Below are 20,315 nucleotides of genomic sequence, written 5' to 3'. Positions count from 1 at the left end.
AAGCAAGCATCTCTTTGGTATTCTGTTTTCAGCTAAGATCCATCTGATGTCAGCAATGATATCCCTCATTCCCTGTTGTCTTCTGACTCCAGCTTGAATTTCTAATGGCTCTGTCAGTATACTGCTGCAACCATTTTTGAATTATCTTCAGAAAAAATTTTACTTACATATGATATTAATGATATTGTTAAATGATTTCCACCTTTTTTTTTAGAATGGACACGAATATGGATCTCTTCTAATACCTAGTTGGCCAGGTAGCTGTCTTCCAAATTTCTTGGTATAGATAAGTGAGCACCTCTAGCTCGGCCTGTGTAGCTTGGACTTCTTCCTTCAGTTCCATTGGTTCTTGATCCTATGCTACCTCCCGAAACAGTTGACTATCAACCAATTCTTTCTAGTACAGTGACTACGTGTACTTCTTTCATTTTATTTTAATGCTTCCTGTATTATTCAATATTTTGCCCATAGAACCCTTCAATATTATAAGTTGAGGCCCATAGAACCCTTCAATATTATAAGTTATAGCATTTCAGCTTGAGAAATGCTAATTGTGTTCTTCCCTTTTGATTTTCTAATGCAGGTCTTTGCACATTTCATTATAATACTTCATCTTTTTGAGTTGCTCTCTGAAATGTTCTGTTTAGCTCTTTTACTTCTTCCAGTCATTTTAACTTCTCTACACTCAAGGGCAAGTTTCAAAGTCTCTTCTGGCAATCAATTTGGTCTTTTCTTTTTTCCTGCCTTTTAAATTACCTTTTACTTTCTTTATGCATGATGCTCTTGATGTCATCCCACAATCTCTGGTCTTCACTCATTAGTGTCTAATGCATCAAATCTGATCTTGACATGGTCTTAAAATTTAAATAGGGTATATTCAAGGTCATATTTTGACCTTCAAGGAGTGGTTCTAATTTTCTTCAGCTTCATCCTGAATTTGTATATGAGCAATTGATTATCTGTTCCATAGTCTACTCCTGGCATTGTTTTAGCTGATGATATTAAGTTTCTCCATAATTTCTTTCACATTCTAATTATTAGTGGATGGATTATCTGATTTAATCCTCACATCTTTGAAGCACAGATACTTCTAAACTGACTCCCCTTTTATAGAAGAGAAAAATAAAGTTTAAAGGGATTAAATAACTTGTTTGAGGTCAAATGGGCTAGTAAGTAGCAGTGCCAGGCTTGTACCTGGTTTATCTCTTGGCCCTTGGTTTCAGCTCAGGGACACACTTCTAACAGGATCCTTCCCTGATTTTCCATCTGAAGTCTTCCTGCCCAGCCTGGCCTCTCTGCATCCCATTTCTTGTTTGTTCTATTCCCTCCCTACAACTGATCCCTCATTGAATGTCTTTGCTTACTTTCTCCCTGTCTGCATCCTCACTGAAAGGTAAGTTTTATGGGAGTAGGAACCTCACCTGTTCTCCTCAGCAAGGTACAGCCAGCATGTGGAATTCTCTCAGTAATGCATGTACCATTAACACTTAGTGTATGTTGTTGCTGGTAAGTGTCATTGAGTCGGGTCCAACTCACCGTGGCCCTGTGTAGATAAGTATACTAAATTAGTAAAAGTAAACCATCACTTGCCTGTCAGTTTGACATAGTTTAGTGGCTTGTGTGTTGTCACCATGCTTTCAAATAGCAGGGCCAACCATAATGGATAGGTTTCCACTGAGCTTCCAGACAAAGACAGACTAGGAAGAAAAGCTTAATGATATACTTCCCCAAAGTAGCCAGTGTAAACCCTATTATGCATCACAGCAGACCAGTGTCCAACAGAGTGCTGAAAGATGAGCATCCAAGGTTGGAAAGTACTCAAAGTGCATGATGGCTGTCACAATGGACTCCAGTAACTAATGACCATGAAGATGGTGCAGAACCAGGGAACGTTTCTTGTGCAGTAACTGGGCTGCCATGAGTTGGAGCCAACTCGATAGCCACCAACTATAGGTAGAAGTAAATATCTACTTTGTTCTTTAGGAGAAGCATATCACAGACTGAAAGCCCCTACTTCATAGAATTAGAATCCTGACTGCATTGCTTATTAGCTATGTGACCTTGAGAAAATGATATGCCCTCTCTGTGCTTTAGTCTTCTCATCTAAACAATGAAGACACAACAGTATGAACCTTATAGCCTGTTATGAGGCTTACATGAGTCAATCTGTGCCCAGCACTGAGGACTGTACCTGGCACTTACTTAGTGCTTTATCATGGCCAGTGATGATGGGTAGGGTTGTTGGTATTGAGAGTTGATGCCAACTCACAGAGAGCCTACAGGACAGAGTAGAATGGCCCCCTAGGCTTTCCAATACTGTAATATTTGTGGTGTGATGCTGTAGGATAAGCACTGGACTTACAACTGCAAGGACAGTAGTTCAAAGCCAGCAGCTGCTCATTATGAGTTAGAACCAACTCAACAGTACATGACAATGACAATTTTTATGGAAGCAAACTGTCACATTTTTTTTCCAGGGAGAGGCAGGTAGGTCCAAACTACCAATCTTTGATTAACAGCTGAGTACTTAATCACGCCACCCAGAGTTGAGAATAAAGGATGGAAAAGAACCGAAGACATCATGTAATTATTTCATTGCTCCATCCACACACAAATAAAATGCAATTTCCAGCAGGGTGCAAGTCTGTCAGCTTGTGTCTGTCTGGGGGAGAATGTGGGTTGGGGTGGGAGGTCTCAGGTTAGCATTTTAGTTCAGTGAATATCTACTGGGGCCCAGTTCATGTGAGATCTGGTGTGTGCCCTGCACCAAGGAAAGGCGTGAAGCTTGCCCTCTGCACAAGACATCCATGCAGAAGCAAGGGTCGGAGGAGGGAGAGATTGTGTATGTGTTCAGTCAGAGAAACTGCAGCAGGCCTTCGTACAGAGCAGAGAGGGGTCATCAAGACTGCCTTGGAAGCCAGAGGGGTAGTGGTCTATGAAGATGAAGGACACAAAGAAGTCCTAACCCCAGGCTAAGGCCCTGAAAAGTTATCAGCAGGATGATTCAGGGCTGGGAGGTGGCTAAAGTGTGAGCCTGGGTTTGTGGAGATGCGAAGACAGAAGGTGGCAGAAGATGACCTGGGAACTTAGGAAGAATGTGAATTTGACCCTGAAAGTGTCAGGGAGGCACGCTGCAGGAAGCTCCTTTAGTGGGCAGGACTAAGATGACCTTGGCCTCCTGAGGTTTGTTGGGGAGCAGTGGTGGTTCAGAGGTAGAATTTTTACCATTCCTGTGGGAGACCTGAATTTGATTCTTGGCTAAGGCACCCCATGTACAACCACCACCCATCTGACCATGGAGGCTTGTGTGTTGCTATGATGCAGAACAGGTTTCTATACTAAGAAAGAGTAAGAAGAAAGGCCTAGCAACCTACTTCCAAAAATTAGCCAATGAAAACCCTGTGGATCACAATGGCTGATACACAGAGAATTCTGGGGATGGTACAGACCAGGCAGCGGAGAGAGTCGGGTGGATGCTGACATGAAGTTCTGTTGAACTGTGACCCTGCTTCACCTCAGTGCTCTCTCTTCCTTCCCATTCCCCTCAAGAAGTCTGCTCCTTTCAGGCTTTCCTGTTTGGGGGTTTTCTGTGGGCTGCTCTCTGCCTCTGGTCTGAGGTTTCCCTGTGCCTGACTCCATCTCTCCTCCCTTCCTGGATGCTTTGTTCCAGGATCCTTATTTTGTAATTATTTATTTGGTTATTTACTTGTTCATTGTCTGACTCTCCCCCTACTGGAAGCCCCTGGAGGCAAGGACTCTGTCACCTTGTCAGGCTCCCAGGCCCTGTGACAAACATGTGCTGAATGAATGAATGAGGGAACCAGTGAGTGAGTGGGTCAACAAACAAGCAGGCGAGGATCATATTGCTAATAAAACACTCAAATCCAATAACGGAGCACTAACAAGTTGTTTATTTCTAGTCCCAAGTTGTTAAATTCAAGAGGTGAAGCCAAGGGCTTGAGAGCATCTCTGAGGAGTGAGGTTATATAAACCAAGTCAATAAATATTGATGTGGAGGCAGGCTTTCATGCTCAGCAGGCTCTGTGGAGAAGTGGGGGTTTTCTCTTCCCACCTGTCCATCAGTGAAGGAATTTTGCAGCAGGGATCAATCCCCATGGGACTCTGAATCCCACAATCCCACCAGAAAGAGAGAGGGGAGCTCTGGAAGACATCCTCAGGCATTCAGGAATTGCCTACCTTGGAGCCAAATCACATAGCTCCCTCTACCCTGCCCACTCAAGAATGAATGCTGACTCAGTCATCTGAATCCAGAAAAGCTCAGATGTCACTGTTTCTCGGGAGAAGCAGCCCCTTCCGACTCTCCTCTTGCTTCACTCCCCTCACCTCTTAAAAAATATACCAAACCAGTCGCTTGCTAGGTGACTCTAACTCTTGGCAACTCCGTGGGTGTCAGAATAAAACAGCACTTTGTAGAGTTTTCATCAGTTGCTTTTCCAAAGTAGATAGCTAGATCTTTCTTTCAAGACCTCTGGGTAAACTGGAACTTCCAATCTTTTGGGTAGCAGCCGAGTGTGTTAGGCTATTTGTTTCGCCCAGGAACTGCACACATCTCTTGTTGCTAAGTGCTGTCCAATCTGTTCTAACTCATAGCGACTATGGATAGGGTTTCTGAAAGCAGCTTGTACAATTGAACCGCTGACAGTGTGCTTATGTACCTCCTGTTGCTGTTGTTAAGTGCCATCAAATGGTTTCAACTCATTGCAACCCTGAATAGGAGCAGTGGGTGGATTTGAACTACCAATCTTGTGGTTCGTAGTCTAGGGCTGATCCTAGAGCATTACACCAGGAGTCCATGCATCTCCTTTGTTGCTATTGTTGTTAAGTGCTGTAGATTTGGTTCTAATACTGTTTTTTAAGTTTTTATTGTGGGTTGAGTGAAAGTTTACAGGGCAGATCATCAGTTTTACATTCAACAAATCATATACTTTGTTTCATTACAATGATTATAATCCCCTCCATGTACCATCAGTTTACAGTATTTCTCTCTATTCATTTTAGGTCTTTAAAACAAAACAAAACACCCAGGCATATATAATAATTTACACCACCAAATGACACATTCTGCAAGTCTGCCTCCTGGCTGCCAGCTCTCAGTCCCTCTCTTTCCATGAATCTAAGAGTCCTCAGCTGCTCCCCCTCTCCATATCCCCATCTCTGCTTCCATCTCTGGTGTCGTTGCTTCTCTGGATAAGGTCCTGCATTCCGCTTGTGGTCTTCTCCCTTGATGGTCCTAGGATCCTCTGTTTTTGGACTATAAGATTAACTACTTCCCAGTTTTTGTTATAAAACTTCTACCTTTATAATTGTGACAGTCGCAATTAGTCATAGTAACAGTTACCACTGAATTATAAGAATCTTATCCCCATCTCTTTTTACCAGACCCATCTAAATAGATGAAAACTATTCATGGGGACTCTATCTTCCCTCCCACACTCTTAAACTAAACTCCCTCTTGAAACCTTGTAAGCCAGTCACTTTGTGCTTTTATTGCCCCCTCATTTTAGGTAGCCAATGTCTAAGTTACCTGTCCCTATCTACCCTGTGTACAGAGGGAATAGCATTGATACTTGATGTGAAGACTCCTTCCCTCTCTGTTGGTATTTTGAGTTACTACCTCCATGAGTATAGGTCAGGTTCATCAAATTGTAGCAATTTACCCTTATTTCCTTTATCAAAAATAGTTTTTTTTTTTTTTTTAAATCTTCCTCTAATCCAGTTCTGATTATCAAGCCATCAAGGTTTGGTCAAATGGGTACGGTTCTGGTATTCTTAAACCATTGGTTCCTTCCACCCACTACCCCCACCCCCAATCGTAATCCACTGCAGTAGAGTCCACTTCTACTCATAGTGGCAATCATAGAACAAAGTAAAACTGCTCCACAGGGTTTCCAAGGCACAGACTACCACATCATTCTCCAGTGGAGCACCTGGTGGATTCAAACTCCTGACTTTTCGGTTAACAGCCAAATGCTTTAACCACTGGCTCACCAGGGCGCCTTCCCACTGCCCCAAGTCACTCTCATGCATCACTGGCTTCCTTGTCTCTAGCCTTGACCCCTACACACCTCTCTCCAAACTTCAGTTGAAACCACTGTGCAGAAAACATTCTGACCCCACATTGTCCCACTCTCTCCCACTTTGCAGAAACACTTACTCAAGACCCTCCCACTCTGAGCTTCCCAGCCAGGTGCTGAGACCCTGTGGGGACACAGAGCCTGCCCCTCCTAGGTGGGGTTTTTTGGGAGTGGAAGTGCCCACTTTGTAAGGGGAACCCGTCTCACTGACAGGTATGATGACCCAGCTCCAGCACCTCTTCTCCCACCCCTGCTGACCAGGAGAAGCATCCAACCCTCTCTGGTTGTGTGGGCACATGCTGGAGGTCAGCTCTGCTTCAGAGGCTGCTAAGAGGCCTGGTCACTGTTCAGTTAGGGATTGGGATGTTGTGTGGTCCTTATGCTGGGAGACTTTCTGGGGGCTCTCCCAGACAATGCACTAAGACAGGGTGGCTGGGAGAGCCACAGCTCTCAAGCTCTCTTTGCACAAGTGAGGTCTGCAGCCACATCTTTGCCTGCTCTTCACCTGTGTTCCAATCTCATAGGTAGCTCTGTTGGCTGCTTCCAGATGGTGCTCTCTGCCTGGTGAGGGGATGCTAGCAGGATTGTGAAGCCCCTTTTGACAGGAAGAGTCACCATGGGGGATAAAAGACTCTCCCTGGGCAGAGTTGTGGGTACCAGGCTGCTGCCTGGGTGCTGGGCATTGTGTTTTCAAATTGTAGTGAAATTCACATAACATAAAATGGATTGTTTTAAAGGGAACAGTTCAGTGACATTTAATACATTCACCATGTTCTGCAACCAAACATTTTAATCACCCTCAAAGGAAATGGTATAACCATTAAACAGCCATATTCCAGTCTCTCTCCTTCAGCCCCTGGCAAGCCCCAATCTGCATTCTGCCTCCATGGATTTACCTCTTCTGTATATTTCATAGCAGTCCAGGTGGCACAGTGGGTTATGTGCTGAACTACTAACCGAAAGGTCCATGATCTGAACCCATGAGGCATTCCGTAGGAGAAAGATGAGGCTGTCTTGTTACAGCCTGGGAAACACTATGAAGCAGTTCTACTCTGCCCTGTCGGGTCAGAGTCGACTCAATGCCAGAGGGTTTGGTTTGGGTTAGGGTTTGGAGTATGTTTCATATAAATGAACTCATTCAGCACATGGACTTTTGTGTCTGGTTTTTTAGAATGTTTCCAAGGTTCAACCATGTTGTTGTTGTTAAGTGCTGTCAAGTCACTTCTGACCCATAGTGAACCTGTATAGGGCTTCTGAGGAGTGACTGGTGAGCTTGAACCACTGACCTTTCAGTTCAAACTGACTTGAAGTCCAGTGCATTAACCCACAGCACCACACTGGGACTCCCAACCATGCTGTAGCATGTATAAAAACATCATTTGTTTTTGTGACAGTAAATTTCCATTGTAAGTATGCAAGAGCTTCAAAAAGTTTGTGAAAAACATGAAAAGGTAATGAAATTTTTCCAAGAACTTTTTGAAGCCCATTTATATGTTTCACATTTCGTTTATCCACTTATCTATTGATGGTCATTTTGCTACTGTGAAAGCTGGGCATTTTTAATTTCATTGCATCTAAACATCTGCTGGCCAGGTGTCCCTAGGCCCACCAGAATGGGCAGCTCCTTTCTTGTTCTGTTCAAAGACTCTCTTCAGGGTCCTAAGGGGGTTAGTGTGTCTTAGAGGCAACTCTTGCCCCAGATTCCAGCTTCCATTGGTTTCTCCTTTTTGGTTCCACACCTGGTGTAGGTAATCCTGTCTGGTCTCTGCACCACCTCACCACACACCATCACCACCCCACTGGTGAGCAGAGGACAACAGGCTGTACTGAGGGTTTAGGTGAATGGAAAGGCTATTGTGTGGACAATAGTTTAAAATAGAATTTGACATGTCACCATCCTAAAACTTCACATGTGTGCATGTGTGTACTACTCACACACCTACACCTACACACACACACACACACACACACACACACACACTGGCAGGGGTGGATCATTTCTCACAGGCAGCATCTCTCCATAGGATTTGGTCAGATACCCACGCATGCCCACTTTCCTCTTTTCTTTTTCAAAATCCTCCCATCCTGTGGCACTATTGAAAGCTGCCAACAAACAAACCATGCTTCTGGAGCAATGTAGACACCATCTCCTCCTCTCCTTAAGAGGAATTTTGCCATACTTCCAGGCCAACTGACTCCAAGTGTCATCAGTTCTTTAAAACAACACTGAAAACTCGTGCTTACTCCATTTTGTGTCCAGTATCATGGGTGTTTCCTTCCCACTTTGTACACAGGCTGTGGGGCAGGGTCAGGCAAACTTTCAGAAATGACTCTGAAAATGAACAGTTCACTACTTTCTGACTCAGTATATACTCATTGTGTTCTCCAGCTTGTTCCATGGTACATTCTTTATTTTAATTTTAATGTTTTATTGTGAATTATGTGATAGTTTACATGGGACAACATTAGTTTTACAATCATTCTTTCGAATATCGTTTCATTGCCATGGTTACAATCCCCTCCATGCATCATCAACCAACCAAAGGATATACCCTGCAAACCTGCCCCTCCCACTGGTCATCAGCACACAGCCCCTCTCCCTCTCTGGGTCTACAGTCCCCATCTGCTCCATCTCTCCACGTCATTGTCTCTGCCTCCATCTCTGGCATCACTGCTTCTCTGGGTAGGTTCCCGCTCTCCACTCTTCCCCATTGATGATCCCAGGGTCCTCCACTCCTAGACTGCAAAGTCAGTCACTCCCCTCCTTGCTACAAAATGTCTACCTTTACATTTCCAACCCTCACAATCAGTCCTAACATTTATTATCTATTGTATCACAAGAGACCTATCCGCATTTCCTTTCATCAGCCCCGCCTAGACAGATTGGATACTACTCACTGGAGATTCTACCTTCCTCTACGCCCTCTGGATCTAGGCTCTCTCTTGGAAGCTTGTAAGCCAGTCACTTCTTGCCTTTGTATCCACCCACTTTGGGTAGCCAATGTCCAAGTTGCCCATCCCTGCCTACTCTGTGTATGGAGGGGGTGGGAATGATCCTTGCTGTAAAGATTTGTTCCATCTTTTGAGCTACTGCATCCATAGGTGTAGGTCAAGTTCATCAAATTTTATCAAAATTGTATCAGATTACTCCTTTTTTCCTCTTCTAGTTGAGCTCTGATCATCTATTCATTGAAGCCAGGTCAAGTGGGTATTATCTGCAAGTGTGGGTGTTCTTGTGCATATGTCGTCTCTTCTTATCAGCTGGATGTTTCATTCTCCACTCTAGTCCTTTGTGGCTATGTCACTGACGCTGGGCCCAAGAGTCCCCAGGTCTTGTCACACTGCTGGCCAACCAGGTCTCCACCTGGGTTCACAGAAGTTTATTGAACGTTGTAGGGCTTAGCTTACAGCTTCATTGCTGTTTTTCCCTCAACTCCCCTTATTGGTGACGAATGTGGTCACCAACCAGGGTGTGTATTCCCACTGAGTCTTAGTCTTGGAAGGGGGTTTGCTCTGAGGGGACCTGAACACTTGCCTTTATGTCTCCTTGGCGAGCAACTTGCTTGTTCTTGTAGTAATCAGTCAGTCTGCCTATATTGTTTTGTATTTTTCCTATCGGTCTTTCTTTAAAGAAGTATCTTCTGTTCTTCTAGCTGCTCCAGGCTGGTCTGCCTGTCCTTTCAAGTGGAAATTTCCCACTTCTGAAGATTCTGGATGCTGTTCAGGATTCTACCTATGGTCTTATGTAATGCAGAGGCTCGGCAGGAAGCCTCCTTCACTAGGCACGTTGTAGCCCCATTTTAGGCATTCCAATCAGTTATAGGCAGAAGATGGACTTACAAGCTTTCTATGGTGATATTTCTGGCTATTTCTTTCTCTTTCCCTCCAGTGTCTATTTTATAATGGTATGCAAGGGAAACCAAGATGCAAAAGACAGACAAGCATCTTAACATTATTTCCCCCCTTTTCCCCATTTCAACCATGTCTCAATCCCTGTATCCCAGAGCCCTGTTGTTCCAAGGTTGTGCATACATCATTCTTTACCTCTGTCCTACTTACATGGTGTGTTCTCTTTTAAAAGCTTGCTTGTAGATTATTATTGCTAGGAGTTTAGCTTTCACTCTGAGTGACCTAAAGATGGCTGGATGCTTTGGAGCAGAGAGGGGATGTTACTGATTTAGGTTTAAGCAGGCTTTCCCTCTTTAGAGGACACACTGTAGCTGGAAAGCATCTGCAGTACTGCAGGGGAGAGCCGATGATGGCCAGGACCATGGTGCTAAGACATGGTCAGATTGTGGACATAGTTTGAAGGAAGTAATGATCAGTTCTGCTGGTACATTGGATGGGGAGTGGGAGGAGAAGAGAGTCAAGGATGCCTGCAGGAGCTCTGGCCTGGATGACTGCAGAGATGGACTTGACCTTTTCTGAGAGGGGAAGATGCAGCAGGAGGTGGGAGAAGAGCAGGGGTTTAGTTTGGGAATGTTGTTTCAAGAGCCTATTAGATGCCAATGTGGAGGTGAAATATGCAGTTGGAAATCATCTGAGATTGTAATTAAGTGGTGGAGGTGGGAGGGGCGGGAGTGGAAGGCAGTAAATACCCTAAATAATGGCTTTGTGATCGTCCCCTCCACACACCCCTCAATTCCAGTTAGCTGGAAAAGCAAAGAATCACATTTTGGTCAAGAAGTAGCTCTAGAGAGCATCCTACAGAATGGGGTAATTGAGGCCTTACGAGTGCAGGTAACTTGCTCAAGGTCCCGCTGTCAGTTAGTGACAGAGCTAAGACATAATCAAATCTTCAGACCCCAGCCCCCTACTCTGCTTACCATATCCTCTGTCACTGCTCTGTGTCCCTGAGACTGCACCCATGGATTGAAGGTGAACAGACTGTGGCTGATGACTCTCATTTCTGCTTTCCTCCAGGTCACCATCCTTGTCAGCCTGGCGCTAGCTTTTCTTGCCTGCATTGTGTTTCTGGTGGTTTACAAAGCCTTCACCTATGACCACAGCTGCCCAGAGGGATTTGTCTATAAGGTAAGGGTCTTGTGCCAGGTGAGTGACCCAGGTCACTATCAGCTTCAATGGGAGGGTTTCACAGTGTCTTTTCTTCATTGGCATGTGTCTTGTAGGAGTCCCTGGGTGGTACAAATTGTTAAGCACTGGGCTTAGGCACTACCAAACAGTTGGCAGTTTGAACCCACCTAAATGTACCTTAAAGGAGTTCTGGTGTGGCACTAGCATGCTAACCGAAAGGCTGAAGGTTCAAACGCACCAGCTGTTCCTTGGAAACGCTCTACAGGGTTACTATGAGTTGTTGTTGTTGTTGCAACTAAAAGGCACTTAACAAGAACAACAAATGTGGCTTGGATGAAAGGTCTGGTGGTCTGCTTCCGAAAGGTCACAGACTTGAAAACCCTATGAAGCAGCTCTATTCTACAACACTTGGGGTTGCCATGATTCAGAATTGACTCAATGTCAGTTGGTTGGTTTTTGGTTTTATGTGTCTGATAAAGAGTTATCCAGCTTTTGTGAAGGATTCAGTTTCAAGTTGGCAGTGGAACTCCTCCTTCCCGATGACACTCTGGAGCCCGAGTCAGAATGTGTCCAGGTGCAGACTGCACATCGTCAGGGAGGGCGAGCTCACTACTTGGTGAGATAGACTATTCCATTTTCAGAGAGCTCTGGCTTGGCATGGGTCTTCCTTGTGTGATGGTGGTTCCTTTCCTCCATGATGGTCTTGCAGAGATATGGAAACAAGGCATGGGTGCTTCTGAACCTCTTGTTCCCAGATTTGAGCTAGGTCTTGCTCTTCTCCCTGGGTCCCCCCACCACTGCCCATTGTACTTCTTCCATTAAAAAAACTGAACTAGCAGTGTGACCTTGAACTTGTTGCTAAGTGCCGCTGAGTTGGTTCCGACTCATAGCGACCCTGTATAGAACTTCCAAGGAGCGACTAAAAGCCTCAATTTTCTTGTCTGTTAAATGGGGCCTGATAATGCCCGCCTTCGGGATTTTTCAGAAGTCTAAATGAGAGAATTTAAGTAAAAACAGTTTGCAGAGGGCCTGCTGTGGGCGCTTAACAAATGTGAATTGCAATAAGGATAGAATCTGTTTTAGAGCTAAAACAGACAATAATAATATTTATAAATTACCATTTAATGATTATCTACTGTTTCAGGTTCTTTTGTTAGACATTTTCAGAAACATTATCTCATTTGAATTTTCTAAATATTCTGTAAAATAACATTTACTGTCCATATTTATATGTGTAAATCATATGGGAAATATTTAAGACTGTGCTAAGCATGCAATATATTAATTAAGGTAAAGTTGCACTGGTGTGGAGCTGTACGAAAAGCATTAGACTGCTAACCACAAGATCAGTGGTTCAAACACACCAGTTGCTCCTTGAAGACCCTACACAGGGTCACTATAAGCCAAGATTGACTAGGTGGCACATGACAATTATAACAGCAACCTGATCTACCAGAGAAATGTGTCCCTGAGTGGTGCAAATAGTTAAGCACTCAGCTATTAACTGAAAGGTTGATGGTTCAAGTCCACCTAGAGGCATCCTAGAAGAAAGACCTAGTGATCTCCTTTTTTTAAAAAAAATGTTTTATTGTGAATTATGTGATAGTTTACATGGGAGAACGTTAGTTTTACATTCATTCTATGTACATTGTCTCTCATTGCCATGGTTACAATTCCCTCCATGCAATCCTTCCCCCATACCCCCAGGTCTTCAGCACACAGTCGCTCTCCCTCTCTGGATCTAAAGTCTCCAGCTGCTCCATCGCTCCATGTCATCATCTCTGGCTCTCCTTTTGAAAGATGACAGTCCTTGAAAATCCTGTGGAGCACAGCTCTACTCTGACACATGGGGTTGCCCTGAGTTGGAATGAACTCCATCACAATTGGTTTGGAGTTTACTTGGGAATCAGATAAACCCTAATCTTAATGGATTAGCACAATGTTGCTGCTAACTAAGTGTCTTTGTGTAAGTTCTAACTCATGCAACCTTGAGCAGGGTTTCCAAGTGGCTGGTTGGTTTGAACCACCGATATTGCATTTAGCAGTCTAGTGCTTATCCTACAATGTCACACCAGGACTCCTAGCACAATGGTGTTGTTGCTAAGTGCCATCAAGTCGATTCTGACTGATAGCGACCCTGTATAAAGTTTCCGAGGAGCAGCTGGTGGGTTTGAACTGCCAACCTGTGGTTAGCAGTCCAGTACTTATGCTATAGCAGCCCACCAGGAGTCCTAGCACAATGTTGTTGTTGTTAAGTACCATGAAGTCGGTTCCGACTCATCGTGACCCCTGCACAGGGGTTTCCGAGGCTGCAAATCTTTACAGGAACAGAAAGCCTTATCGTTCTCCTGAGGAACAAACAGCTGGTAGTTTCTAACTGCCGACCTTGAGGTTAGCAGCCTGATTCGTAACCACTATGGCTGCGAACCTTAAGGTCAGCGGTTCGAGACTACCAGCCGCTCCACGGGAGAAAGATGAGGCTTTCTACTCCCGTAAGGATTTACACCCTCGGAAACCCTGTACAGGGTAGCTATGGGTCGGAACCGACTCAAAGGCACTTAACAACAACAACAACATGCTACCAGAGCTCTAGCACAATAGAGGTGTATTAATCTGTTTTTCACTCACTTTTCAGGACCTGGGATCCCTTCTGTGGCTTTGCTTTCCAATAGGGAAAGTTTTCTCAACTTCAGCACCATTAACATGTGGAACATACTTTGTTGTAGATGGCTGCCCTAGGCATTGCAGGATGTTTAGCAACAGCCCTCTGCCTACTGGATTTGTTGTTGTGAAGTGCCGTAGAGTTGATTCTGACCCACAGCAACCCTGTATAGGGTTTCTGAGGAGCAGCTGGTGAACTTGAACTGACGACCTTGCAATTCAAACCGACCTTGCCGTCTAGCACATTAAACCACAGCAGCAGAGAAATAAGCAAAAATGTCTGCAGACATTGCCAATTGTCCTCAGCGAGGCAAGGCCACCATATTGAGAGTCACTGCTCTAGGGCCTGCAGGGGTGGTGGAAGGGGAGGGATTCTAGCCAGCAAACGGACAAAGGTAAGGTGAGCCAAGGCTCTCATTTCTTAGCACTTCAGAGCAAGGAGGAAGCAACTCCTTTTCACTCTCATTTCATTGGCCAGGAAGAGTCACATGGTCCCTGCCAGGAGGTAGTGGGAAGTGTAGTCCCTGTAGAGGTAGCTGCTGTCCTGCAGACTCTCAGGAGTATATAAAGGTTGGTGGCCAGCTAGCCATCTCTGCCACACCTGGTCAGCTTTTCGTAAATGTCAGAAACCAGTTTACTTGAAATATGTCATTTACTCATGACCTCAGATGCAGTCATTGTATCCATTAAACCAAAAAAGGAAACTGAGGCTCAGAGAAGAGATGTGATTTATTTCTCCAAGGTCATTATCTTTTTTTCTTTAATTTTCATGTTAATTTTTTATCGTGAAATGGGTGACGGTTTACAGAGTAGATCCATTCAACAATCCACACACATTTTGTTTCATGTCATTGATTGCGGCCCCCACAAGGTAACATGACTTAACCCATTTCCTCCTGTATTTCCTGTTTCCATTCTTCTTTCTCTTCTAACCCTTCTGAACTTTGTCCTTGGGTAAATGCTGCCCTTTAGATCTCAAATGGTTGATTGTTCTGAGGTTTATGTACCTCCCTAGTGTTATTGTTTCCCTATAGACCTGCCCACTGTTTGGCTGAAAGTTGAGTCTTGGAATAAGTTAATTCCAAGGCCATTGTCTTAAATTGGGTTCCCTAGAAGCAGAACCTGAGATGACGATTCTCATGCAAATGATTCATTGATAGACAGTCGACTCCCCAGAGGAATCTGGGAGAGAGGGAAGCAGACCAGGCCAGGGAAGAAGTCTCAAAGCACCATGGCACCTGTGAATGCCTGCCTAAGCTTGCCCCCACAGAAACTCCACAGCAGGAAGGATAGCCCAGAGTCACCCCACTTTGAGGCAATGGGGTCTGGCTTTTATTCCTTTGTACCACTCAATTTTTGGCTATTGGCTTTCCTTGGAAAGAGGGTATGTAAATAAGACATGTCTAGAGTGCCCCTTGACTGTAGGCAATGCCCCAGAGGAGTAGTTAGGGTGTGGGTGAACTCGCCTATTGGAGAGCGCCCAATTGGGGCACCAGCATCCCTAGAGTGATCTATTCAGTCAGCAGAGGAGCTTGGCTTTGATACAATATCAAAATCAGGTGCCTCTCTCCCAGCTTCAAGTAAGTGGCAGGTTTGATGATGATGGTGATGCTGATGTTGAAGAAGGCCTGCTGTGTGCTAGGCACAGGCCAGGTGTTATCACCTGCTCTCACACTGAGAGCCTGATGTGGCTCCCAGATGGGTTAGAAGCAGTCTCTAAATTATCCCTGAACTCTGTCTTTTTCCTCCCCAGCACAAGCGCTGTATCCCGGCCTCCCTGGATGCTTACTACTCATCCCAGGACCCCAACTCCAGAAGCCGCTTCTACACGGTCATCAGCCACTACAGTGTGGCCAAGCAGAGCACTGCCCGGGCCATCGGGCCATGGCTGTCGGCGGCTGCTGTCATCCATGAGCCAAAGCCACCCAAGACCCAGGGCCACTAGAGGCTCACCCCAGCCAGAATGGGGGGTGGAGGGGGGCCCCGGTTGGCTAAGCCACGCTTCAGTTACAAGACAACACTGTACTCCTGGGATATGGGGGGGGGGGAGGGGAGGGGGGGGGGGAGGAACTCACTGAAACTTTCGTGCACTGGAGCTGTCTGAATCTAGATTTCTTTTTGTCCCTTGGTATCGTTGATTCGTCCCAGAGTCAGGCTTATGTACAAAGGCATGTTTCATGTTGATTGTTCCCATGTAAGATATTTTCAAAGCCACTGCTTATTCTTTGTTTGGAAAATTTAAAAGCAGAAAAGGAAAGAAGCAAAGGCAATGAACAACAACAACAAATCTATTAAATTGGTTATATCTGGACAGTGTTGAAGGGAAGGAAAGATGATAGATTCTGTTGACTTTCCTGCATGCGTCAGAGGATCTGGAACACACAGTGACTCAGACTTGGCTCCCTGATTCTCTGATTGTCTGCAGGATAGACACATGGGAGTTAGAAATGGCTAACTAGAGAGAAGGCCTGAGTTCAGCATAGGTAAGCCCAGGACATCCTGGTGTGGCACTGTAGGATCAGCACTGGACTGGTAACCACAAGGTCGCTGGTCCAAACCCACCAGCCACTCCTTGGAAACTCTATATAGGATCTCTATGAATTGGAACTGACTCCATAGCACTAAACAACAACAACAGGCCCAGAACACATAAACCCCAGAGTAAAATGTCCTTATCTCTGGTGGGTTGTACCAGGTTAACAGGCAGACCCCAGGGCCTAGAGTCTGAGATTGCACGCTAGGGGGATGTATGCTTTGTTGAGCAAACATTGAGAAGTGGGAATATTTGCTTTTGTCTTTTCCTTGTTTTTCTATATCAACACCTGCAGAATGCCCATGTTTAAGAGACAAAAACGGTAGAAAGGGTGAGAAGGAGGCAGAGGTCACGGGAGGGGGGAAGGCATAGGATAGGTGTGCAACATGTGGCCAAGCTATAAGCAGAGGCACCAAGCTTTTAAAAAAATTTGTTTGTTTGTTCTTTCCCAAAGTGCTAATAACTATGGTAGAACCCATGAAGATTAGGCCCCTAACCAGGAACTCAAGTGACTGCCAAGAAGATTTGAAGAATTGGGCTGCCACAATGTCAAATTACTTCTAAAGGAATCTGAACACAATGGGCCGGTCTTTTGCCTTCTCAGTTGTGTTGACAGGGGACATTTGTCCTAACTCTGAATAACCTGGTTGTAGAAACTTCTAGAAGCTGTGGCAAGTTGGTGACATCCAACACTGACCAAGCCTTTCAATGCCCTGGAATCACACCAGACACTCCCATGTTCTTACACAGCATTCCAGGGAGGCAGGCCCATTCAGTGGGGTGTCAGCTCCAAGCCCAATAGGACCAGAACTGGCTTGGAGAATTGGTTATTTGAAATGAGGTACTGCTTTACCATGCATCTTTGACAGGACATTTAAATGGCATTTTTTGGTAGCTTGCTATATTGCTGAAATCATTATACACAACAGCTGGGTAATAAGACTAGAATAGCTCAAACTCTCTTGCCAAATGCTATCTACTGATGTTTCGTACCTTTTCCTCTAATGCCCCTCCACCTCAAGTCACCTGTAAATTCATTTATCATCTGAAGCGGAATAACAAATTGTCCCTAGCAAAACCGCTGAGCGCTTTATAATTTTGTGGTGTATTTTTGTCAGTAGGTAGCAGAGGCTGAAGTATTTTTTGGTGTAATTCTTGAAATTTTCTGACAGGAAACAAATAAAGATAGATGTGTCTGAGAGTTTTGACCTTCCCTTTGCCACATTCTTTTCTCTTCTTCTCAGTGAGCCTAATGAAGAAGATGCTGGGAGTTGGGGGGGTGGGGGCTCCATAGGGCAGATTGCCCTGTTAGGCTTGGCCTGGCCTTGGGTTGTGATGGGACAGGCACCCTCCATTCAATGGGGCCTGAACTAATGTTGAGGCCATAAGCAAGGGTCAAGAAATGTGCCTGGTGACTTTTCTTCATTCTGGGTTCATTGCTGAGCACCTTCTCAAGGTCAGGCCTGTGCACATGTCACACACTGATGACTGACACATATGCATTGCCCTGGACTCCTGAGGGAGAGGTGGATGCAGGAACAGAAGAGCCAGATGATGCGATTGGCCTAAAGCAGCTGGTTGTCAAGGAGGAACATTATGAGTGATGAGAGGGGTCTTCTACAAAATTAGCTCATTTAATGTTTATTGTAAGCTTGGCTGAGTCCCTGGGTGGTGCAAATGATTAACATGCTCAGCTGCTCATCAAAAGATTTGAGGTTTGAGTCCACTCAGAAGCACCTCAGAAGAAAGATCTAGTGATCTACTTCTGAAAAGCTAGTCATTGATAATTCTATGGAGTACACAGTTTTATTCTGACATGCTTGGAATTGCCATGAGTTGAGATTGAGTCAATGGCAGTTAGTTAAATGGATTGTACCTCAACAAACCAAAAACAACAACAAAAAAATTAACCATTTGCCATTGATTCAATTCTGACTCATGGTGAACATGAGTATCAGAGTAGAACTGTGCACTATAGGATTTGTGTGAATGTGGTTGTTGTTGTTAGTTGCTATTGAGTTGGTTCCGATGCATAGGGACCCTATGAAAACAAAATGAAACACTGCCTCATCCTGCATCATGCTCACAATTGTGGTTATACTTGAGCACTTTGCTACTACCACTGTGCCAATCCTTTGCATTGGGGATCTTCCTCTTTTTCACTAACCCTCCACTTTACCAAGTATGATGTTCTTCTCCAGAGATTGGTTCCTGCTGATAATGCCCAAAGTATGAGAAATGAAGTCTTGTCATCCTGTCTTCTAAGGAGCATTCTGGCCGTACTTCTTCCAGCACAGATTTATTTGTTCTTCTGGCAGTCCATGGTATTTCTAATACTCTTCTGAAACACTATAACTCAAATGCATCAATTCTTCTATGGTCTTCATTATTCATTGTCCAACTTTCACATGTATCTGAGGCTACTGAAAATACCATGGCTTGAGTCAAGCACACCTTAAACTAACATCTTTGCTCTTGAACTCTTTAAAGAGATTTTGCACAACAGATTTGCCTAATAAAATATACCATTGGTTTCTTGATTGCTGCTTCCATGACCATTGATTCAAGCATAATGAAGTGTTTGATAACTTCAACTTTTTTTCCCATTCATCATAATGTTATTTATTGGTCAGGTGTGAGGATTTTTGTTTTCTTTACATTGAGGTGCAACCCACACTAAAAGCTGTGGCCTTTGATCTTCATCAGTCAATATTTTAAGTCCTCTTTGCTTTCAGCAAGCAAGGTTGTATTATCTGCAACTTGCAGGTTGTTAATGAGTCATCCTCCAATCCTGATACTATGTTCTTCTTCATATAGTCCAGCTTCTCAGATTATATGCTTAGCATGAAGTTTGAGTAAGTATGGTGAACGAATACAACCCTGACACACAATTTTCCTACTTGAAACTATTCAGTGTTCCCTTGTTCTTTTTAAATGACTGCCTCTTGGCCTCTGTACAGGTTTCTCATGAGCATAATGAAATGTTCTGGAATACCATTAAAAATGTTTTTTTTTTTTTTTTCAGTGTTATCCATGGCATATCATAATCCACAAAGTCAAAAGCCTTTGCATTGTCAATAAAATACAGGTAAACATTTTTCTGTTGTTCTCTGCTTTCAACCAAGATCTATCTGACATCAGTAATGATATCCCTCATTCCATGTCCTCTTCCAAATCTGGCTTGAACCCCTGACAGTTCTCTGTTGATGTACTATTGTCGTCATTTTTAAATTATCTTTAGAAAATTTTACTTGCATGTGACATTAATTATATTGTCTATTGTATTACCTCTCTTTGGAATAGGCACAAATATGGATGCCTTCCAATCAGTTGGTCAGGTAGCTATCTTCCAAATTTCCTGGCATAGATAAATGAGTGGCTCCAGGGCTGCATCAGTTTGTTGAAAGATTTCAATTTGTAGTCCACCAATTCTTGGAGCTCTGTTCTTTGTAATGTCTTCAGCGGACTCCTTATTTAGTAACATTGTCTCTTGATTATATCCTGCCTCTTGAAATGGTTGAACATCAGCCATTTCTTTTTGGTACAGTGACTCTGTATTCCTTCCATCTGCTTTGTTTGATGCTTTCTACATCATCAATATTTTGCTCATAGAATCCTTCAGTATTAGAAGTCATGGCTTGGAGCTTTTCTTCAGTATTTCTTTACTCTCAGTTAGACCCTTTCGGCTTTGAAATGCTGATCATGTTCTTCTCTTTTGGTTTTCTAACTCCAATTCATTATAATACTTGACTTAGTCTTCTCCAGCTGCTCTTTGAAATTTTCTATTCAGTTCTTTTACATCCTCATTTTGCTTTAGCATCTCTATGCTGGAAAGCAAGTTTCAGAGTCTTTTCTGACACCAATTTTGGTCCTTTCTTTCTTCTTATTGACCTTTTGCTTTCTTCTTGATGTCATCCTACAACTCTTTTGATCTTTGGTCGTTAATGTCTAATGCATCAAATCTGTTCTTGAAGTGGTCTCTAAATTCTGAT

The 20,315-nt window shown here is 44.0% G+C and overlaps 1 protein-coding gene across 1 annotated transcript in view; it reads left to right on the top strand.

Moving 5' to 3' along the window:
* The window catches only part of LOC102840974 (neuron-specific protein family member 2-like), an 88,507-nt gene extending 72,595 nt beyond the window's left edge, over positions 1–15,912 (top strand). Inside the window, exons 4-5 of the mRNA XM_006864796.1 lie at positions 11,019–11,129; positions 15,544–15,912. Coding sequence (XP_006864858.1) covers positions 11,019–11,129; positions 15,544–15,735 — 303 coding nt within the window. The 3' untranslated portion in view covers positions 15,736–15,912. The remainder of the gene's footprint in view (positions 1–11,018; positions 11,130–15,543) is intronic.
* The last annotated feature ends 4,403 nt before the right edge of the window (positions 15,913–20,315 follow it).

This window comes from Chrysochloris asiatica, unplaced genomic scaffold (genome assembly GCF_000296735.1).
Source record: "Chrysochloris asiatica unplaced genomic scaffold, ChrAsi1.0 scaffold00071, whole genome shotgun sequence".
Lineage (NCBI taxonomy): Eukaryota > Metazoa > Chordata > Mammalia > Afrosoricida > Chrysochloridae > Chrysochloris > Chrysochloris asiatica.
The sequence above is the reverse complement of the archived record's forward strand: the minus strand, read 5'-3'. Positions and strand labels throughout refer to the sequence as shown.